Raw genomic sequence first — 25,091 nt, 5'->3', positions numbered from 1 at the left:
AAAATTTCTTAATAGAGGTTTTCTTAAAATATTTATTTGTGAAAGAGATGTTTAAAAAAAATAAAAAAATCTATTATCAAGTTACATAACAATATATCATTAACTAGTTATTATTAATATAAATATAATATTTAGATAAAAAAAAAAAAAAAAAACAAACAAAACAAAACAATAGATCATCATCTTTAAGGATAGTCATTATCCGTTTGTCACTGTCACAAAGCATGGTAAATGTTTTTCCCAAATGAGCACCTACGAAGAAACTGTGGTCATTGACATAGGGGAAACATAATTACAATAATATTCACATCGAATTTCGTTATATGTAGATAGCATTCACGTTGGTTTAAACCACAATTTGGGTTGTCAATGACATTTTCAAGATGCCGTAGAGAATAAAGCCAAATAACAATTTGATGAAAACCCAGAAGAAGACAATTGAGAGTAGACATAGCAAGGCGACGAGAACTTGGTTTCAATAAATAAAAATAATTTAAAACTCTTCTTGTCTATGCTCATAAAATATTGATAAGTTTTGAAGCAGGAAGAATCAAGTTGCATACAATGGCCGAGCCTGAAAACCTCAAAAGCCTAAAGTCTTTGCTCTACACCGAAGAAAGAGATATCTTCTTGATCAGAAACAATGGAGAACAGGTGTGAGTTTAACCATTTGGGCATTTTTATTTGCTAATTATATTTGTTCTTTTCTCTTCGTTTTTGTTTTCCTTCATTTTGAATGATATTAACTTCCTCCTGTCTACATGTGGATGGAAAAAATCATGTGTATATGGATCTGATATTAACTATATTCTATTAAGATTAAAATAGTTATGGGGAAGACAATATGCTGTTCTTTTAGATTATATTTGCTATTGGGTATTCTGTGTACAAAGGCGTGTTCATCTCATGAAATTTTCTAGTGTGTATTTTGCAGATTGATTTGTGATTGTTTTGTGCAATTATGTTTTAGGTTGAAATTTAATATTGGTCGTAGATTATTATGATGTTTTCGATTAAATTTGTTACTATACAAATTTTTTTAAGCATGCTATACAATTCTCATATTAATGACGATGGATCAAGGAGCAGCCCCTTTCTAAATATCAATTCTAACAAGGAAATGCACAGATTTCTAAATCAAACTCATTTAAATTTTTTAGTAATATTAAAATTGTTACAATTTATGGGGGCGGGGGCCCTAGCTCAGTTGGCTAAATCTTCCCTATTGCAGGGGGTTGGTCACGGGTTCTAGTCTCCTCCGTCTTCGTGGTACCGGTGGGCGTGTCGCGCCAGCGCTACCCGTGCAATTATGTTTTAGGTTGAAATTTAATATTGGTCGTAGATTATTATGATGTTTTCGATTAAATTTGTTACTATACAAAATTTTTTAAGCATGCTATACAATTCTCATATTAATGATGATGGATCAAGGAGCAGCCCCTTTCTAAATATCAATTCTAACAAGGAAATGCACAGATTTCTAAATCAAACTCATTTAAATTTTTTAGTAATATTAAAATTGTTACAATTTATGGGGGCAGGGGCCCTAGCTCAGTTGGCTAAATCTTCCCTATTGCAGGGGATTGGTCACGGGTTCTAGTCTCCTCCGTCTTCGTGGTACCGGTGGGCATGTCGCGCCAGCGCTACCGGTCACGTTAAAAAGTTTACCAGGTGCACTGCAGTTTATAGGGGGGCCGTGTTGCACTGATTCCTACAGTCTACAAAAAAAAAAAAAAAAAAACTATTACAATTTATCACTCAAATAAATTAGATTGTTTGAAATTATTTAGGTTAAAGTAAAGAAGTTTGAAGGAAATATGGTTTGTTACTTTTTTCCCTCTCATTCTTAACTTCTTATTTATAATATTAGCATAATTTTTTAAAAATCATATACAAACTGTCAAGATGATTGGAATTTTGAAATTATCTTCTCGTGTGAAGTTGAAGATGGGAAATGAGATTTTTTTGAGAAAGCATCATAAAAAGATGTATTGGTCTGCTTTATTACTATTAGATACACAAACCAATCAGAAATTATATTACTCTTTGATGTCACATCATTCTTACTCTTATTCTATTAGGCTAGAAGTGCACTACTCCTAGCACTCTGGTATGAGTATTATTAGAGGTTATGATGCCAATGAACATCCTTGAAATATCCTTATGTGTTTTAACAAAGCTTTAGGAAGTCATGAGTGAGATTTCTCTTCTCATGAATAAAAATTAAGGTTTGTACCTTGTTTGTATGGCTTTTTATTATGATATGAAGGATTCTCCTATTTATTTATTAATATAGATATGTTATACTTTGTAGTACACGTAGCATAAAATTTATTAATGATATTTTGTATAGATAAATGTAAATTATTCAAAAATACTCCGTCTTCATACATTGATAGGTATCTATTGAATCCAATAGGAAATATTGTTTGTCTCTTTGTCAACTTATTGATGCACTCCTTGTAGAGGGTTTGTTCCAAAGGTTATAAAATCATATAGCAATTTTAATCATATAGCAATTTTAATCATATAATGATTATGTTGAACTCAAGTGACTAAGATACATAGGCCTATGGGTGCTGGAAGTTGTAAAAGAAAATGTAAGGATGTGTACCTCAAGTACCCCCCTAAGGACAATCAAGTTACAATCAACAAAAGGTAGAAGCTAAAGAAACTTCATATAATCATGTATGTGTACCAATTATAAAAGATAATATATTTAGGTAAATATATCAATATATTTATAATGACATTAACCATTTCAAGTACATGAAACAACATATATGTGACTACCTAACAAATGAATTATTTAACTAGGAAATGGTTGACACGTGATATATAGAGAGGGATATTTATAAAATCACAAAGATTAACAACCACTTGAAAGTTCTACTAGGATTGTGTACGATAAAAAATTAAAAAAAAAATCTCTCATTCCTTGCATGATAACGAAAAACATAAATAGTTAGTTGTAAATATAAAAATTCTTTTGAATAGGCCTCTATCATCCCTTATAATCTAATATATCAGCAAGGTGGTTTCACTCCATTTGATTGGTTCTTGCCTACACTTATACATGGAAGCAATACTTTTGATAGTATTCACCAGTAGGAAGTAAGCTAGTTTATAATGCCCCAGTGTTGGACCAAATTGTTAGTAGACAAATCAAAACATTTTCATCTTTCCTAATTACATTTTCACAAATAACTATCCATGTAATTATATAATCATATAATATTAATACTCTCATATAATGGTGTCTCATTTATGTCTTCTAGTATACCAAAATAGTAAAGTGTAATGTATTATAAATACATTAGGAACATAAAAGTCTTAAATAAGGTCTTTAGAAACAAGATATAAGGATCATTAAACTAGCCTAACATTCCCCTCTAACTTACCAACTTGTCAAAAATAAGGTTTCAATAAATAATTCATTGAAAAAGTTACCTCTCTAAAGTCATCACATGAAGTGAACCCAAGATTGAGTGTAAAGGTATGATAGTAGAATCAATTAGACCAACTTATTTGCATTTATCTTGGATCCTCCTTGTTAGCATTGTACTAAGATCATCTCCAATCTAGTACAAGACAAAATGATAATGGAGGATGGAAGAGTAGAGAGATTTAGGTAATCTCCTTCCTACCAACTAACTATATATAGATTTTAATCATCTAAATCTCTACATGGAATTTACATAGGGAATTAGGTTACTTTATCTTAAACTTATTAATAAGATCCTTTAATCTTTGTGCAATATATTTTAACATACCCCCCTTGGTGTTTCTTGCTAATTCACTAAAAATTGCATAATTGTTTCTTCTATTCTATTATATGTAGTATTACATATATGGCCTATTCATAACATGACAAAATTATTCAAGGTAGAACCCAAGACTCTTTATTCTTCTCCCAACCCTAGAGAAAGTTTTTTTTTTTTTCTTATTTTTAAATTTTTTTATAACTAGTCATTTCTATATAAAAAATCTCTTAAATGAAGGCCATTAGCAACAAGGCATTCCATTCTACATTATAGGGTACAAATATGCCATGTCATAATTCACATAATTCATTAAGTATTTTAATAGATGATTTTTTTAATACATTGAATGTAATTCTCTGCCAAGAAATCCTTGAAACATAAGGTTAAATATGAACTAATTTTTGTTTTGTTTTTAAATAGAGATATAGTATTACAGGCATAATTTCATATCCATAACATTATTTCATATAAATTGAAGGAAACAAACCATTATTATTAGTCAATCATGCATGCATGGAAGTGTTAGAGATTTAGTTGAGTGTGCCAAAGACTGCTGAGGTTTTCTAACATTAGTGTTTTTTCATTGATGTCAAAATACAATTTGTTGTTGTAGACAATGTATTGTGTAGTGTTCAATTTGTTCATTCGAATGGTTTGGTTAATGCTAAAGGTTTTGAGATGTATGTTTTCATTTCTTGTCAACTTATAGAGGTTCACATGCTGATTTGAGTGAGTTTTGGTCAAGTTGTTGTTTACTAGCATTTCAATGTTACAATGTGTACATGTTGAGTATTTGGTTTGGTATGAGTATGATATGATCATTAAAAGGTTTCAAAGATGGTATTATCATTGTGCCTTATAATTTTATCTTTAGTTCTTATTGGTCATGATTATTAATTCAACAAGCTATCTTTTGATGTGAGAAAGTTCAGTACTACAATGTTCTTAATGATTGGTGCTAAATATGAGTTTAGATTTTGAATCAAAATTGATGCCAAGGTTCTTGATCCTATTCATGTTTCTTGTTTGTGTTCTTCAATCATGTGATGATCATGTTGTTGGTCCACATTGATTGACAAGATCTAAATTGTTATTTTGATAGCATGTGGGTATTTCTTTATTTTTGTCTTGACTAACTTGATGATCTAATGGCTTGCAATTTTTTTTTGCTATATTGGAAATGGAAAAGTGTGTTCATGAACAAAGATTTGGGTCCTATCTAAGTCTTAATTGACTTTATTTTTTATCATGTTGATGTTTGAGTATATTTTTTAAATATTCAACAATCTCATATACCTAGTGGTTGTTTATTCTTTGTGATTAATATAAATGAGAGAGGATGATATCAGAGAGGTGAATGAAAATTATGATTCATCAAAACTATATATAGAAGATGATATTTTCCTATTTGATTTTAATGGAATACTTTTCCATCATTTTTATAAATTGTAGTATAGATTGGTGAACCCATCTGAAGGCTAGATATAAGATTAAACTACGAGAAGTGTGCTCTTGGAAGTGTTCCTAAAAATTGTGTTTTAAGACTATGGGTTTTAGTACACTTTTTTTTCTCTACTTATTGTCTTAACTAGGAAATAAATTTAGCAAAGTAAATCATCTTGTGGGTTAGACTCCCACTAGGGTTTTCCTTAGTAGATTTCCTTGATAAAAAATCTTTTGGTCAAATGTTATGTGTTGTGGATATGGTATTTAGATTTTATCATTCAGATCTATATTATGTTTGAGAGGTTTTGAGATCCAGATATTATAACTAATTCACCCCTCCCTCGTTTATTATTTCCTTCTTTGGGCCTAATAGTTTTGGTACATAGATTGTTCTTTATGATTTTAACTCTTAGACACCCTAATTTGTGAACAATGATTTATTACAACAGTTGGAAAGTTGCTTCTAAAAAGACAAACTTCTCTCTAAATTATTAGGTATAGCTTCCTATTGCAAATTTGCAATGAATTTTGTTTATTCCTAAATCTAAAAGAGGTATGTTCTTAACTCAAGAATAGGAGAGGTAAATCGAGCTAAACACACACATGATTCAACTTAGGCAAGGAATGATTTAGAGCATTAACCAAGCTTATGGACTCACACATATTATGAACTCATAAGACTTAATTATTTAATAGTGCATGCCAACTGATGCTAAATTGAACTAATTAGAAACATAAAATGTAGAGAAACTAAGATTAACTTGATAGAAAAACACCTAAAGGATCTCTTTGAACCTAAGATGACAATACTTATCACATTCAGCTCTTGGTCTCAAAAATAGGGGAATGAATGTCTGTTCATTTTTTGTTTTAATCCAGATAAAAGAGAAAACTAACAACTAAATACTAATAGAAACAGAATAGAAAATAATTGATACAAAATACCATTCAATTGACTCTACAACATCAAGAACTTCACACCAAAAATTAGCCAACCTTTCATTAATTTTTTGTTTCAATGCATATAGGATTCTGAGATGACCATTACAATAAAAGTTTAATCGGTTCATCTCCTCAATACAAAGACAAATGGCAAGAAAATAGTTTGTTGTATTAGAATGATTATATCAAAATAAGAAAGAAGAGGAATATGAATCACTTTTCCTTCTTTCCATCTTTTTCTTTTTCTCTATAGGCCTTAGCAGTAACCATGATTGGAATTAATTTCTAATGCCTTAGTACATGCACATTGGTATATCTCAAGAGCCATCTCAAATGTTATCTAGCCAAATATTTGATGATATTTAATCTATCTTGCAATTCTTCCATGGCCACATGTACACATCTGCCAAGTTTCTGGAGTTTGAAAACTCTGTTTTGGTGCCCTAAAGATATGGTTATCAAACTATCTATAAAATTGGAGAAATTTGTCTACATGACAGTTATCCCAATTATTCCTTTTCCTTGCCCATTGTTCAATGAATCTATACGTAGTCCCTTCAAGAGTTTGTAATCCCTATCTTGATCTTTCTTTACCTTATCTTTGGTCTCCTTTAGGCCTTTTTCTATCGCCAAGATCTTTTCAAACTTGAACTGCCTGCATTGTAGGCATTCAAACAAAGGCTCATCTCCTTTGGGTAGAATTTTAGCTTCAATAGCCACCTTGAGTTTCATGTGGATGATCATCTTCAATAGTGATGCACAATCATCACTTTTAGTTCTCTCTACAACCATGGTATTCCAATTAGATGAAATGTTATCTTTTTCTATTTCTAGTCTTAAGATAACATTTCCAATTTTCTCTATAAGGGAGAACCCTTTTGAATTAAGCTTGTCACTCCATTCTTTACCAAACTAACCAAAATTATTATCTTGTTGAAGCTAGGAGATGAGCACTTAAACATCTATAGTATTAGGAAAACTAATCATGGGCATCCTAGAGATGCTTGTCAATGGAGTCACCAATTGCCTAATAAACCCATTCAATTCTTCTATCTTTGCCTTCATCCTAACCTTTGGCAATTTAAGTTTCTCCAACTATCCTTTAATTACCTTATTTGTTGACTTCCACAAACCAACCTTGGTATCATGGCTGGCTTCTCTAAGATATACTAAATGTACAGTAAAATTGTCATTAGACATATCTTCAATTCTTTTGTCTTTGGTGGGCTTCACAATCTCCATTGTTAGGTGCCTTGTTTCTAGGTCTTGTTTAAGAATAGACAAGGTCTTTTGCTTCTTGACCTTACTCAATGCAGATCCAATGTGAACTGCAAGAGATAAGGTATCCTTATTGGGAGCCCCTTCATCCTTTCCCTTTCTTTTCTTCTCTAGAGTGTCTTCTAACCATGAATTAGTGCCTATCACCTTGGAAGTCATCCTGAGTGAATCTATGCTAAACATCTTCTTCTTGACTGGAGTAGCTACTCTTGCCATCAAAGAGAAGGGATTCTTCAAAGTTTGTGAAACAAGCTTTGAAGAGTCTTGGCCTTTCTCTGCCTCTACATTCTTTTTGGTTGCTACATTTGATTTAGTGGATTCACTACCACTACTTCCTCCATCTCCTAAGTCTACTACCTGCATGTGAGGGCTACTGGGTAGGAGATGTATAATTCTTGTAGATGGAAATAGACTACTATGAGGTGAGGGAACTAGAGTAATAGCACTGTCATTTTGTTCATCCACTTTCTTCTCTACTTCTAGCAAGGCACCAATCATTGGGAGGGATCCATCTTGGCAACTCTTAGCCATGGGGATGTTTTTCTCTAGAGGTCGATCACCTCCATCTGATGGTTAAGTTGCTCCTTGAGTTATGGCCAAGGTTACACCTAATGTACCACCTTGGGAGGAGGAAGTAGGGGCAGCTATTGGAGAAGCTTATGTGGGTGTGCTTTTACTTGGACTCCTTCTTGCTGTAGTCCACTCAACCTATTTCCCAATCCTCTTGATGATTCAGGCCATCATGACATCTAGCTATTCTCCAACATCTTCATAGGGATTAGAACTGATAAAAATTCCTCTTAACTTCATCAAGTATGTATTACTATACATATTTTTCTTGTCATCTTCTACTCCTTCATCATTAATATTAATTTGATACAGTTTCACTTGACCCACTATGAATCTAGAAAAAACATGGTCTTGACTCTCAAATTCATCTTTGTAATCTACCCAATAGTCTTCAACCATTGTGATGTGTTTGATCATGCTCCCAATCTACAACACTTCCCTTGCATATCCATTCGAGTCAAACACAGGCCTTAAGACCTCACACATCTCCAACTTATATTTCATCTTGAACACCTTTAGCATGTTCTTTGCATTAGAATGGGACTCACAACTAAAAGCTCCCACCTTTATAGGGAAACCATATCCCTTCTTCTTCAAACTCCCACTCAACATGTTTAATTGGATTTCTTGGCTCATGATCTCGATCAACAAAATGATGTCGCTTGGATATCTAGGTAGCTTCAAGGGGAATCCATCAAAAGCTGTAAGACACAAATATGAAAAATATGAGAACTGGATGAGATAGCTCCTAAAATAACTAATAGCTACCATTGATTCTAGACTAAATCTCCTCTCCATGCATCCATGGAGCTCCCTAAAAATTCTCATTGTAAATGCATCATTAACTATTATATATTCTGCATAACTATTTTCTAGTTGCAAACATGGGTAGAACTCATAAGACTTTACATCATCAAAGAAATTTTCTAGCCTTGGGAGGCCTAACCACAATTTTAGAGAGGCTAACATGTAAATAAGAAAAGAGGACATATAGAAAGTTTTGTAAAATTTTGTAGCCTGGAGAGCATTGGACAGAATATTACTTAACTCATGAGCCCAATCAATATAATGGGTGTCAGAGTAGATAACTGGCACCGAAAGGAAGTATTGCTCAACAAAGTTAATGGCTTCTACCTAACGTTTCAATCAATGCAAGAGGAACAAGGTGTTGATGATCTCAAGCCTAAGATTAGTACCAAAAAGTGTTTTAGGGACCTTACACTTGGTGCTTTGTGGTTTCTCAAACCATGATTGCATGATTTCCTTTCTCTAGATCATTTTCTTCTTGGAAAACTCAAAGATGGATCCTCCAAATGTCAAATCTGAAAACTCCTCCCACTCAAGAACTTTGAGGAAACTCACCATAGTTTTCCTATCAATGGAGATCAAAACTATGTCATCTGGTAATACAATCTATCTAGTGTCTGGGTTATAAAAGTTTATGCATTCATATATCAATTCCATAGCTTGGACTACAACTTGGAAACCTATTGCTTCTACTAGCCCAATTCCTCAGAGCTTCTTAGTAATTGGATGGATGGGCTCTGATCTCACTCTCTTCTGAAAATCTTGCATGTCATAGAAATGGAGAGAAGTATCTATGAAATTCTGTAGTGAGGACTTGATTCCATTCAGTCTACCAAAACTTGCAAATCAAGTTGCCATTTTGTTTGTGAATGAATTTGAATCTAGAAAGCATGAAGGAATAGAAAATGCGTAGATACTAACCTTTTGAAAAAGTTGTGCAATTTAACAAAATAATTGATCAAAAAAGAGCAGTAATTTTGTAACTGTTCATATTTCCATCTAGATAGGAATTTCAATTCATTCATTTATCTTAAAGATTTGGCCACACAAATGAATTGAAGGAGAGATCTGTTGAAATATTAAATGTAATTTTTTAATGGATATCTTAGTGTCCTTTCACTATTCCGTTGGTCCAACTATAACTTTCTATCCTCTCATACTTACTTTCCCATTTCCCATTAAGTTTCAGGAAGTTATGAATAGAGTACTCTATAAGAAAATAGCCGCCAAATCAAATGTTGCTTAATATATTTTTCCCAAAATGGTTAGATTATTTCCATTATCATCTTAAGATTTTTTTCATAGAAAAAATGGGTTCAATTAGCTTATAGACTTTATTTTCTTTAAAATCTAGCAAATTGTCCTCATTGGTTGAAAACCCACTAAGAAGAAGACAATTTCCATTTCTCCACCCAAGCTTTCTTTTAACTTTACATTTTAACTTATTTCTTCGTTTGGGTTTAGAGATGTCCATAAGGAGTGTGAATCTTCATTAGGGAACCACCTCTTGTTTCCTTTCCTTTAGAATTGCCTTTTATAGAAAATAGACTTCATGGGTTCAAAACCTGCGAAAGAGAAGTCAATTTTGAGTTTTTTGCCTAGGATGATTTTGAGAGATGTGATGAATTTTTAATATTTCCTAAGGTAGATAATTGTAAAAGAAAAATGAATTTACTATAAGGCACCTCATAATCTTCCTCTTGTGACTCATATGCATCATTTCGTGACCTTCATGGGAAATCACCTTCATGGGTTGAAAACCTGCCAAGGAGAAGGCAAAGTGCAAATTTCCACAAGGTTTTGTTTTCACAGAGAAAATGTTATGCTACAAGAAAATATAACTCTTGTAAATGATCTATGCATGTTTCCTGAATCACTATCAGATTAGGTGCTAAGCTACCCACAACATTCTATGACACAAAGGGGAAAAACCCATTTTAGCTATGAAATATGGAGAAGGGGAATATGAAAAATTTGATTGAGACTCCCTCCACCTAAGGGGATTATACATAGACTTGGACTATACCTAGGACCTCATTAAAGCACAAATTTCCACTTTACAAATTGATTAGAGGATGAAAATTGTTGCAATAGCTGGTTCTGATTGGAGACTTTAGTAAGGCATACCCAAGCAAGGAATCCAAAATCTCTAGTTGCAAAATTAAAAAGTGGTTGCACAACAAAACTAGAGTAAGGAAAAACAAGGAAAAGTGGAAATCAAGGGAAATCTAACTAGGAAAACACAAATATGAACTAAATGTAACTATAGTATAGTACATGGGTTACTTGTTTTCAATTCAAAATTTGATAATGCTTCAAAACTTGACCATTGTATGTTAGGGGTAGCACTTTTCCATTTGGGTATGTCAATTTAAAATGAGTTGTTCCTGAACACTTGATGAATAGTGAACAGACCTTTCCACAAGGTATCAAATTTCTTATGCATACCCTTTGGCACTCTTCATTTATCCTACAGTTACACACTATCTCCTTCCATGATTTTCCATGGCCTTGCCCTCTTATCAAATAGGCTCTTCATGTACATCTAATGTTGTGTGATATGATCTATGATTTCTTCTCTTTCCTCTTTGAGCTTGCTCAAGTATAGAATTCTTTTTTCTAAGCCATCTCTATAGATATCATCTTCAATTACTATCCTTAGTTTTCTCATAGACAATTCCAAGGGTAATGGAAGGTTAGCTTCAGTCCCGTAGACCAATTCGAAAGGAGAGATATCAATTGCTCTTTTAGGTGTCACTTTATTTTCCCACAGTGCCTCATGAATTTTTTCGTGCCAAGTTTTTTGATTATCTGACACTAATTTCTTGATAATATTCATCAAATTTTTGTTACTAGACTCTGCTTGACCATTTCCTTGTGGGAAATAGTCAAATGAATGACTAACTATGATACCATGTTGGAAACAAAACTTGGTGATCTCTACTAAAGAGAAACATGCCACATTATCCATTACTAATTTGATGGGTACTCCAAATCTAATCAATATTTTTTCTTTGATGAACTCACATACTACTTTGAAAGTAGTTTTCTTAGTTGCTTTGGCCTCCACCCACTTACTGAAATAATCAGTTGCTGTTATAATGTACTAGTGACTAGCGTTGGATGTTGGGTTGATTCGACTAATAAAGTTGAGGCCTCATTGTTGGAAAGGATCTTCAATGATGATAGGTAAGAGAGGTAGAGAGGCTAATTGATGTTTTCCAGTGAACATCTTGCATTTTTTGCATTTTGACACCCAAGAGTAAGCATCCCTAAAAATTCTAAGCCAGTAATAACATTGTCTTAATATTTTGAAAGCTATGACCGAAGATGAGAAATTTCCACCACATACTTCATTGTGAAAGGTTATCAAAAACCTTTCCTATTGTTGTTTGTCTATGCATCTAAGAAATGTAACATCAATAGCCTTCTTAAACAATTTGTTATCCTAGATCACATATTTTGCAGCTTTCAGCTTGAGATCTCTTCTCTATTTTGCCATCATGCCTTTAGGACATTCTCCATATGTTAGTAAATAAATAATGGTTTCGAACCAAGAATCTTGCATGCCTACTACCAATACTAACTGCTTTTCTCTTGATTCCTTTGTTTCTTCAACAATCATATTTTTGGCAATTGCTCTACATAACGCATTCCCTCTCACAAGCTTAGTAAGTTTGATTTCAATTTCATATTCTTGTATTTGTTCTATCCATGTTCCTCTTGAATTGCAGCCTACCTCTTGTTGCATCAACACACTTTTTACTACATCTGGTATATAGACAATATAGTGCGACTATAAATTATAGAACTTGAAATTCTTTAGTACTTTAACTACTACAAAATCATGTTTTTCAATTTGTGAGTATTTCAACACATGGTTTTTTCAAAGGTATTCTCATAAAGGCTGTAGGGGCTTGTATCCCTTCTTTGTTATTTTGCATGAGGATAGTTGATAAGGTGTGTTTAGAGGCATGACAATAAATGATGAAATCCAATTTATAATCCAAATGGCATAGTACTGTTGCATTAGCAATAACAGTCTTTATATTCTGGAAGGCCTACTTCCCTGCTTCAATCCATTTAAAATTTGATTTTCCCTTCATCATGTCCACAATACACTTAGTGGTTTTTGAAAAATCTTGTACAAACCTTCTGAGGAAATTGACTTGTCCAAACAATGATTTAACTCTTGTTTTGTTTGATGGTAGGTTCAACCTTCGAATGGCTTCAACTCATTCAGGATGAATTCTAATACCCTCTTGAGAAACTATATGAACAAGGAGGTTTCCCTCTGTCACACAAAAAATGGACCTTTTGGGATTAAGTGAGATTCCATATTCTCTGTACCTTTGCAATACCTTCTTCAAGTCTTCTATCTGGTTTTTTTGTTTTGTTGAAAACACAATGAGATCATCTAGGTATATGATGATGATTTAGTCTTTTAGATCACAAATATTTTTCTCATACACCTTTGAAGCATAGCACTAGCATTGATGAGCCCGAAGGACATTCTGTGATATGAAAACCTAGTGGTGAAAGTTGTCTTATGTTGATTATTTTCTTCCACTTCTACTTGATTGTATCTTGAGAACTTTTTAAGCATGGACATCATTTCAGTTCTAGCTACTGTTTGAAGTAGGTAATCAATGTTAAGAAGGGTGAAATTGTCTTTCAAGGATGCCTAGTTCAAATTTTGGAAATCAACATAGATTCTTATTTCTCTATTCTTCTTCCTTGCAGGTACTATATTAGCTACCTAGGTGGAGTGGTGGATGGGATAGATGATCCTTTCCTTCAGCATCTTGTCCACTTCCCAAAATATAGCATTTACTACCTTAGGATTGTAATTCCTCTATTTCTACCAGAAAGGAAATACATCAGGTTTTGGGGGAATCTAATGCTTTATCTTTCAATTTCTATAGCTTTTCAAATCTTCATAACTATAGGTGAATATGTCTTGTTATTATATGAAAAGTTTCTTGGCAACTTCTTTCTCCTCAGATGAACAATACTTTCCAATATTGATCATTTTAGAATTCTGAACATCTCCAATATTCACCCCTTCATACTCACTAGTAGTATGGCCCTTTTCTATCCTCTTTTGCTTTATGTTGGCATCATGTCTATTAAACAATTTTTCCAAAGATATAAAGTATGGGGGACTAATATTACCTCATAATTATACTTCACCAGTTTAATCTTCTTTTTACTCATGATCAAAGTCTCCATTATTGTCTTTGTTAGATTGATGTTTACAAGTAGCCTTGTCATTTTCTAAAAACAACTACAAACTTGTCATCTTCAAAGACTTGCCAAGACTTTGCATTGTCAGGAATAAGGGCTTGATATATGATTTTGACCTGATACTTCTTATCTTTGAATTCCAGATGAGGTAGCAATAAGGAAGTAGAAATTTGACCAATGACTCTTCTTTGGCATTCATCTCTCTTGGTATGGATTAAATAGAAAAGGCATCAAAACCTTCTATTTTGTCCCAAACTCTATTTCTAGAATTTTTCAACTTGTGATTCTTTACAGAGTATTTCCCTTTAATTTGTCTTACATTGAGCTTTGTGTCACCTTGACCTTTAGGATCTTTATTCCTTTTTCCTCCACTACTATTATCCCTACTAGTAGGTTTTCATACTTCATAGTGTTATTTGTATTTCCAAACTCCAATTTGAAAGCCATGTGTTCATGTTCTCCTTCAAGAAGAATTAACACCACACCTGTGTTGGATCTTGACAAGGAACAACTTCCATCAAATTCCAATGTCCATATGGATGATGACTCTTTCTCTTCACTTAGGGCTTTCAGAGTGTCATCAGTAAATAACATGTAATTTCCAAGCTCTAGTTCCAAATAGAGAATTTGAGCCTTAGGGTCATTTGACTTTAAGATGATAAATTTTTCCTTTTCCTCAAGTTTTGACTTGACTTTCTTCTCCCTATACGTATGACTGCTCAAGACCAATCTAACTTTATCTCACCACCTAGATCTCTACAATTTTTTTTTCTCAAGAGCTATCCATAGCTTGCTAGAATATCTGCAACCAAAATAATTAGTAATAGTTTCTTTTTTTTATGAGAGGCTAGGGCCACATGAGCATCTTTAATTTTCAAAAGTAATGGGACTTGTTTAGCATCCATTGAATAACACCTTCTATGAACTTTATGAAGGGTGAGGCCAAAGGCTTTAGCCACAAAAAAAGGCATCACATTTTCAGATGTGCCTAAATCTATTATGCAGTTACTCAATTTGCATCTATTGATATATAGTGAGATGTAAAATGGATCGGGTTTTTGCCTAGGAAATCTTGCCAAGACCATGGACTTTTCTTGATTAAACAAGTTAGATGTTAATGGTTCATCATCTTTCTTAGTGGTAACATTATGGTTTAAATCTAAAGTGCCTCCTTTACAATGATCTACTAATCTCTTCAATTCAAAGGGATGAGATTTCAAATAACCTATGGGAGAGATTTGTATCTTTGATTCTTTACAAAGCTGGATGAAATCAAAAGGGCTTCTATCCTTACCTGTTTGGAATGTTGATGCTCCTTGATCAATATGAGTGTTATTTGATGAAGAGGTGGGATCACTTCCTAGAGCATGATGGGAAGATTGATTCTTAAGCTTTTGACTCTTGGTTAATACTATATATGTAGTTCCATCGATAGTTGCATAGCATTCACCTTTTGGTTCAGAATCTGACTCATACTCCAAAAATTAATTTCCAGAGTCATCATTTGAGTACAAATTTGACTTAGAACAAGGAGTTGCAGTATTCAACTCATTAGTGGATAATAACTGCATCATACAAGTAGTTTCTATATAGATCTCACTATCATGATCAATTGTCAAAAGAAACACACACATGTTTCCTTTCTTTGGTGTAGCTTCAATTGCCAACCTTGGTTGTGAAACTTGCAAAAATTTTCCATGATTATTCTTTCCTAGTAGATTTTGATAGTTTCATTGGTAAGATTGATTAAACCTAGGTAATTGTCTTTTTACTACCACCAATCCATTTGACAATTTTTGAATCATTACATTAGAAGAAGTAGTGTTACTAAAACTTCCTTTAGTTTGATGTTCTCATTTCCATTTTCTCATGGAAATCATGTCATCTCCAAATTCAACTGCCTTCTTTTATGCATATGCCAAATCTGTGGGATGTGCCCTTCTCAAATCATAATTGATATCTTGTGGCATAACACTTATGAAAAATGTTTTCAGATTACCTATAGTAGGTATATTGGCAATAGGAATCCTACTAGTAATCTTATTGAAATTTGCAACAAAATCTCTCATACTCATTGCAAGTTACTTTTTAATAGATATTAATTATGTTAATAGGACATGCTCATCTTCCACCATTTTGAATCTAGTTGCAAAAGTTGTTCTCATGGTATCCCAATTTGTGATTGAGCTATCATCTAGATGATAAAACCAATCGGTTGTGTTCTCCATAAGAGCTTGTATAAATGATCTTATAGCTACATCTTCATGGCATACCCCTAGGATATGAGTAGCTACGAGAAAGGCCTTAATATGTTAATCCATAGTCACTTTCACATTCCCCAAAATTTTTGGGAAATTCTTTCTTGCACTAGATGGGAGTGGGTGATAAGTTGTTAGTGCTAATGCTCTTGTCACTACAACCCATGGAGTAGCCATGATTGTTCTAGCAAGGTTTGGCAAAAAATTGGAGTAGTTACTTTGTGTAAGGCCAATACCTGACAAGAAAAATGTGAATAGTTTTGATTCCTAATAGGTGAAGGTGGTCTACTCCGACTTTTTCTTTCACCTTTCTACTTCAGAGTGTCTAGGATAGGGAAATCAAGTTCCCTAAAATTTTCAAAAATAGGGTCTTTCCCACCTTTCTCTTTGGTACTTCAAAGGAACGTAGCTTGTTCTAGGGTGCTAGATTAATTTTGCTTGCAAGCTTCACATTCTAACTGCCTTTTTGCTCTTTGGATTTCTCTTCTTTGAATAGCCCATTTAAGGCTTCAGGCCTTAGATTCTTCTTCTTCTTCTAATATTTGGCTAGCATTTTTGTAATGTTTTGCATTCCTCCTATGTCTCCAAGCAAATGTATTAAGTGATGAGATTAAATCTTCTTGGTCATGTCTTGAAACCCAAGATCAGGTTAGATCACCAGAAAAATGTTCTCATGAGGCAGTACCGTTTTCCCTTATGATATAAGCTTATTAGTCAAGGGATAGTTTGTCTCCGTAGTAGAGTCACCAAAAATCTATTGGTAAATAGATTGTTCTTTATGATTTTAACTCTTATATGCCCTAATTTTTGAACAATGACTAATTACAATAGTTGGAAAGTTTCTTTAGAAAAGACTAACATCCCTTTGAATTATTAGGTATAGCTTCCTATTGCAGATTTTCAATGAATTTTGTTTATTTCTAAGTCTAAAAGAGGTATGTTCTTAACCCGAGAACAAGAGAGGTAAACCGAGCTAAACCTATACAAGATTCAACTCAGGAAAGGAATGATTTAGAGTGTTAATCATGCTTATGGAATCACACATCTTATGAAGTCATAAGATTTAATTATTCAATGATGCATGCCAACTGATGCTAAACAAAACTAATTAGAAACATAAAATGTAGAGAAACTAATATTAACTTGAAGGGAAGACACCTAAAGGATCTCTTTGAACCTAAGATGACAATACTTATCACATTTAGCTTGTTGTCTCAAAGACAAGGGAATGAAGCTTTGTTCATTCTTTATTTTAATTCAGATAAAAGAGAAAACTAACAACTAAATACTAATAGAAATGGAATAGACAATAATTGATACAAAATACCATTTAATTGACTCTGCAGCATCAAGTACTTCACACCAAAATTTAGCCAACCTTTTATTAATCTTTCATTTCAATAAATATAGGATTCTAAGATGACCATTAAAATAGATGTTTAATTGATTCATCTCCTCAATAGAAAGAAAAATGGCAAGAAACTAGTTTGTCATGTTACAATGATTATATCAAAATAAGAAAGAGGCAAAATATGAATCACTTATCTTTCTTTCCTTTATCTTCTTTTTCTTTGTAGGGCTTAGTGGCGACAATGACTGGAATTAACTCCTCATGCCTTAGCACATGCACATTGGTATATCTCAAGAGCCATCTCAAATGTTTTCTAGAAAAATCTTTGATGACATTCAATATGTCTTATAATTCTTCCATGGCCACATGTACACATCTGCCAAGTTTCTAGAGTTCAAAAAATCTATTCTAGTGCCCTAAAGATATGCTTGTCAGAGTATCTATAAAATTGGAGAAATTTGTCTACATGACAATTATCCCAATTATTCCTTTTCCTTGCCAACTATTTTTTGAATATTTATGCACTCCCTTCAAGAGATTTTATTCCCTATCTTGATCTTTCTTTACCTTATCTTCAATCTCCTTTAGGCCTTTTTTCTATCGCCAAGATCATTTAAGACTTGAACTGCATGCTTTGTAGCCATTCAACCAAAGGCCTATCTCCTTTAAGCTTAATTTTATCTTCAACAGCCTCATTTGGTTTCATGTGGATGATCATTTTTAATAGAGAGATATAATCATCACTCTTAGTTCTCTCCACAACTAGGGTATTTCTATTAGATGAAATGTTATCTTTCTCTATTTTCAGTCTTAAGATAACATTTCCAATTTGCTCTATAAAAGAGAGCCCTTCTAACTTAAGTGTGTCACTCCATTATTTACCAATTTGAGAAAAATTCTTATATTCTTGAAGCTCTGAGATAAGTAGTTGAACATCTACAATAGTAGGAACTAGTCATGGGCATCCCAGAGATCCTCACCAATGGGGTGACTAATTGTTTGATAAACCCATTCAATTCTTGTATCTCTTCCTTTATCCTTACCTTTGACAATTTAAATTTCTCTAGCTATCCCTCAATTACCTCATTTCTTGACTTCCACAAGCCAACCTTGGTATCATGTTTGGCTTCTCCAAGATCTACTGAATGTAGAGTAAAATCATTGGCAAACATATCTTCAATTCTTCCATTTTTGGTTGGCTTCACAATCCTTATTGTTAGGTGCCCTATTTTTGGTTCTCGTCCAAGAATAGATAAGGTCTTCTACTTCTTGACCTTACTCAATGCAAATCTAGAGTGAAATGCAAGAGATAAGCTATCCTTATTGGGAGCCCCTTCATTTATTCTCTTTCTTTTTTTCTCTAGAGTGTCCTCCAACTAGGAATCAATTCCTATCACCTTGGAAGCCATCCCGAGTGAATCTTTTTTGAACATCTTCTTCTTGACTAGAGTAGCTATTCTTGCCATCAAATAGAAGTGATTCTTTAGAGTTTGTGAAACAAACTTCAAAGGGTCTTGGCCTTTCTCTTCCTCTACATTCTTTTTGGTTGCTTCATTTGATTCAGTGCATTCACTATCACTACTTCCTCCATCTCCTAAGTCTACTACCTACACATGAGGGCTACTGGGTAGGAGAAGTATAATGTGTGTAAATGGAACTAGACTACTATGAAGTGAGGGAACTAGAGTAACAACACTATATTTTGATTCATCCACCTTCTTCTCTACTTCTAGTTGGGCACCAATCATTCGGAGGGAGTCATTTTCACAAGTCTTAGAAATGGGAATGTTTTTGTTTGGAGGTTGATCACCTCCATTTGATGGTTGAGCTAGTCTTTGAGTTATGGCCAAGGTTACACTTGATGTGCCTCCTTGGGAGGAGGAAGTAGGGGTAGCTGCTAGAGAATCTTGTGTGAGTGTGCTTTTACTTTGACTCCTTCTTGCTGTAGTCCACTCAACCCACTTCCCACTCCTCTTGATGACTCAGGCCATCATGAAATCTAGCTCTTCTCTAGCATCTTCATAAGGCTTAGATGTGATAGAAGTTCCTCTTAACTTTGTTAGATATTTATTACTATACATATTTTTCCCATCATCCTCTACTCCTTCAAAATTTATATTAATTTGATATAGTTTCACTTGGCCCACTATGAATCTAGCAAAAGCACAATCTTGACTCTCAAATTCATCTTTGCAATCCATCTATTAGTCTTCAACTATGGTGATGTATTTAATCATGCTCCCAATCTACAACACTTCCCTTACATATCCATTCATGTCAAACATGGGCCTTAAGATCTCATACATCTCCAACTTGTATTTCATCTCGTACACCTCCAACATATTCTTTGCATCAAAATGGGACTCACAACTGAAAGCTCCCAACTTCATAGGGAACTCATATCCCTTTTTCTTCAAATTCCTTCTCAGCACATTCACTTGGATTGGTTGCCTCATGATCTTGATCAACACAATCATGTTTCTTGGATATCTGGGTAGCTTCAAGGGGAATCCATCAAAAGCTACATGACACAAATATGAAAATGATGAGAACTGGATGAAATAGCTCCTAAACTGACTAATAGCCACCATCACTTCTAAACTGAATCTCCTCTTTAGGAATCTTTGGAGCTCCCTACAAATTTTCATTTTAAATGCATCATTAACTCTTATATATTCTGCATAACTATTTCCTAGTTGTAAACATGGGTTGAACTCATAAGACTTACATCATCAGGGAAATTTTCTACTCTTGGGAGGCCTAGCCATAATTCTAGAGAAACTAACATGTAAATAAGAAAAGAGGACATATAGAAAGTATTGTAGAATTTGATAGCACGAAGAGCATTGGAAAGAATCTTGCTTACCTCATGAGCCCAATCAATATATTGGGTGTTAGAGGAGATAACTTGCACCAAAAAGAAGTATTTCCCAACAAAGTTTAAAGCTTTTACCTCACCTTTCAATTTGTACAAAAGGACCAAGATGTTGACAATCTCAGACTTGAGATTGGTACCAAAAAGAGTATTAGGGACCTTACTCTTGGTGCTCTATGATTTCTAAAACAATGATTGCATGATTTCCTTTCTACATATCATTTTCTTTGCAAAAAAATTAGAGATGGCTCCTCCAAATATCAAATCTGAAAACTCCTGCCACTCAGGAACTTTGAGGCAATTCACCATAGTTTTCCTATCAATGGAGATGAAAAATGTGTCATCTAGCAACTAGAAAATGCACTGCTTCAGGTAGCCCACATCCTCATAGCTTCTCAGTAATGGGATGGATGGGTTCTGATCTCACTCTCTTCTAAAAATCTTCCATGTCATAGAAATGGAGAGAAGTATTTGTGAAATTCTATAGTGAGGACTTGATTCCATTTAGTCAGTCAAAACTTGCAAATTGAGTTGCCATTTATTTGGGAATGAATTTGAATCTAGAAAGCACAAAGGAATAGAAAATGCATAGACACTAGCCTTTTGAAAAAGTAGTGCAATTTAATAGAACAAGAGTTAAAGAAAGAGTGGTAGATTTGTAACTCTTCATATTTCCATCTATATAGGAACTTCAATTCATTTGTTGATCTTCATAATTCATGCCACAAGAATGAATTGAACAAGAGATCTATTGAAATGGTAAATGAAATGTTTTAACAAATATCTTGATGTCTTTTCACTATTCTGTTGGTCCAACAGTAACTTTTTAGCCTCTCATACTTACTTTCCCATTTCCCATTAAGTTTTGGGAAGTTATGAATAAAGTATTCCATAAGAAAATATTTGCCAATTTAAATTATGTTTAATAGATCTTTCCCACAATGGTTAGATTGTTTCCATTGTCATCTTAGATGTTTTGTACATGAAAAATGGGTTCAATTAGCTTATAGACATGATTTTGTTTAAAATTAGGGAAATTGTCCTCATGGGTTGAAAATCTCCTAAGGAGAAGACAATTTGCATTTCTCCGCCTAGGCTTTCTTTGAACTTTATCTTTTGACTTATTTCTTCCTTTGGGTTTGGAGATGTCCATTAGGAGTGCAAAGCTTCATTAGGGCCCCAACTCTCATTCCCTTTCCTTTAGAATTGTCTTTTGTGGAAAATAGACTTCATGGGTTGAAAACTTGTTGAGGAGAAGTCAATTTTGAGTTTTTCGCCTAGCATGATTTTGAGAAATGTGATGAATTTTTAATACTTCCTGAGGTAGATAATCATAAAGGAAAAAGGAATTTACCATGAGGCACCTCATAATCTTCTTATTGTGACTCGTATGCATCATTTGGTGACCTTCGCGAGAAATCACCTTCATGGGTTGAAAACCCGCCAAGGAGAAGGTAAAGTCCAAATTTTTGCAAGCTTCTTTTATCTCAAAGAAAATGATAGGTTGCAAGAAAATATAACTCTTGTAAATGATCTGTTCATGTTTTGTGAATCTCCATCAGATCAGGTGCTAAGCTACCTACAACATTCTATGACACAAAGGGGAAAAACCCATTCTACTATGAAATATGGAGAAGGGGAGTATGAAAATTTTGATGAAGAATCCCTCCACCTAAGGGGACTTAGAATTAGACTTGGACTATACCTAGGATCTCATTAAAGCACAAATTTCCACTTTACACATTGATTAGAGGATGAAAAGTGTGGCCCAACAAATAGTGAGAATTAAATAACTTCCAAGAGTTCCATGAAAATCCCAAAACCAACTTAAATGAATATATATTTTGTTATAACACCCTCTAAGATTCTAGAGAATGTCAAAAAAATATTTAAAAAAAGATCAAACCATCACCTAAAATTAAAAAATAAAGGAGACAAGGTTCATCCATGACATAGTCACTCACTAGGTTAATTTTACAATTAAATTGAAAAGTTAGTTAAACAATATTAATCCAAATTAGAAAAGTGAAATTAAATATTGTTTAGTGAGGAATGTTAATCTCAAATTGGTTTTGACAAGACAATGACAAAACATTAGTCATTTTCTGGCATTATTATAGTGCACATTGAGTGATCAGAGATAGCTGAGCAATTAGTGTGAGCCAAGTGACTAAATTATGCCTAGCATAAGTTTCTAGACAATGTATGTCAAGAAATATACCTAGTCAGTGCCGAGCACCACTATGTGCCGAGTAGATTGTATCTGCCAATTCACTCATGCACCAAGCAATCTATACATGTCGAGTGATTTAGGACTTGAGCGAATAGTTTATGTTGAGCCATTTAGAAGCTGAGTTAGAATATTGAGAATGTAGTGATGGTTGAGCATTAGAGCTTTCAGATGGCAAGTGAATAGCTTTTTGCATACTTGTTTGTAATGACACAAACTTCTATGTAAATCATTTTTGGGCCAACATTCCAATTTTTTTACAATTCTAGAAGATAACTATGGAGGTAAATTGTGAATCCCTATGTAGTACATCCAACCAATTAAATTAAGGGATGAATTAAGGTGGAAATATTGATAAACCATAGCTGTTGATTCTTACCTAACCAATTCTACCTATGTTTATTTAACATGCAAAAACCTAAAGAGTTTGTATTCAATAAAGGAGACCAATGTTAAGTGAAGAGAGAGCATTCATGGTGGCTATGGATGTTGTGATAGTGATATGAATTGCAAAATTAATTAGAGAAAAAATAGGAAAGCAAAGATAGAAAAAGGAAACATATATGATCAGAAGGATCAAGGATTTATTAGTAAAGAGAAGATCTAACATCTAGCAATAGAGTGATAACCAAAGGATCATGGAGTTGAATCATTCGAATAGGTGATACAGAGAAAATCACCTAATAGAGTAGTCTTTATAGGCATTTGTAAATCTCTTAACTGAGTGCTTACTTTATTGTAAGTTTAAATCCTCTAACAAGGTGAGACCTAATAGTCTTTGTAACCCTTTAACAAGGTAAGCCCCTCATAGGTTAGATCATATTTTATGGTCAAACTCATTGTAACCATAATTGGCTACACTTTACAACTACAATAGTGAAGAATTGTGGGTGTCATCCCCACCCTAGTTTTATCTTCTCATTGGAGGGTTTCTAGTTTTAAAAAAAAAATGTCATGTGTTATTTGTTCTATTTTATGGATGAAAATGTATAGTTAGCTATTTTAGTTTATATCCTAAATTATGAGATGGATGTGTGGTGAATGTTTTATGGTTTAAGTTTTGACATGTTGATTCAACCCCCCCCCCCCCCCCCCCCCCTCAGTGTTTACTTTCTCATTGTTATTTACAACAATGGAGGTTTTGATAAATTCAATAATTTGAACTATCTGGGATGAATTCATAAACCAACCATTTATTTACTAACCCATTTAATACAAGAGATAGAGGGGCTTGAAAATCAATATGACCCTAGGTTATATTAGAAAAATACAACTCAATCAAGGGAAGAAAATTAGAAACCAAAAGTTTATAAGAGAACTATGCAATAAAGTCCTCTTTCACTGGAAATATAAATTGATTTAAGATTTGTAATGTGCATTCTAAATTGAACAAATTGATTTCGTGATAAGAGTATGATAGATGTAGGTGTTAATTATATGTAGTTGGCCTAATTAAAATATAAAAATAGGTCTATGCTAAGAGATAAAATAAATAATGAATAAATTACCTTAAAATATGTAAGAGAATATGTCTTTTCACTCTTATTAAAATTATTAATCTATAACAAAATTTTGGATTGTGGATCTATGATCATGATGAAAGACCTATACAACCATATACTTTTAGACCCTTAGGAAGATTTTGAGTTGATAGTAAAGTGTTTGGATACTTTATGGTAAGATGGACATGTTTCTTGGGAATTTTAGTAAAATTGACCCAATATCTTTTGAAAAGGGTCAATAAGCAGTTTATGGATTTGTGGTTGTAATTCATATATCCTACTCTTGCACATAAGAAAGATTGGTTCTATTTCTTTGGGGATGAATTTCCTTGGTCAATCAGTTTATTGAGGAATCAATCTTGAAACTAATTTAAAAATAAATCATGAAAGGAAGAAACAAAAATATAAATATTCACCTTTCTTGATGAAACCTTTGTCAATAAGGATTTGGCAAGGCTTGTGTATTGCATATGTTGAAATTGCAATGAATGATGTAGGACATCTTCAAAAATGCAATGGATCTACAGAAACTACAATATAGATCCATCAATGTAAATCCTTATGAATGAAGAATATGATGAATTTTATAATGTATATCTCGTCCCTTGACAACCAACTAAATGTGAGATTTTGAAGAGGAATTTTTCTCACAAAGGATCCTTGAATCTTGAGTACCTTGAATAAATTCTTGAAATGCCTTTGGAAGTATTATTTCTTGAGTTCTTGAGTACTTGTAATTTTACATTAATAAGATCATGTTTTTTTAACATTTTCCTAGGCTTCCTTTTACTCTATTTGTTGGGTGTAAAATAAAACAAAGT

The 25,091-nt window shown here is 33.3% G+C and overlaps 1 protein-coding gene across 1 annotated transcript in view; it reads left to right on the top strand.

Annotated features, from left to right (window-relative positions):
* The first annotated feature begins 564 nt into the window (after window positions 1-564).
* The window catches only part of LOC149560951 (putative nucleoredoxin 1-2), a 69,070-nt gene continuing 44,543 nt past the window's right edge, over window positions 565-25,091 (top strand). Inside the window, exon 1 of the mRNA XM_089827713.1 lies at window positions 565-654. Coding sequence (XP_089683839.1) covers window positions 565-654 — 90 coding nt within the window. The remainder of the gene's footprint in view (window positions 655-25,091) is intronic.

This window comes from Cupressus sempervirens, chromosome 4 (genome assembly GCF_028749045.1).
Source record: "Cupressus sempervirens isolate cs-2001-9-10 chromosome 4, ASM2874904v1, whole genome shotgun sequence".
Taxonomy (NCBI): domain Eukaryota; kingdom Viridiplantae; phylum Streptophyta; class Pinopsida; order Cupressales; family Cupressaceae; genus Cupressus; species Cupressus sempervirens.
The sequence above is the reverse complement of the archived record's forward strand: the minus strand, read 5'-3'. Positions and strand labels throughout refer to the sequence as shown.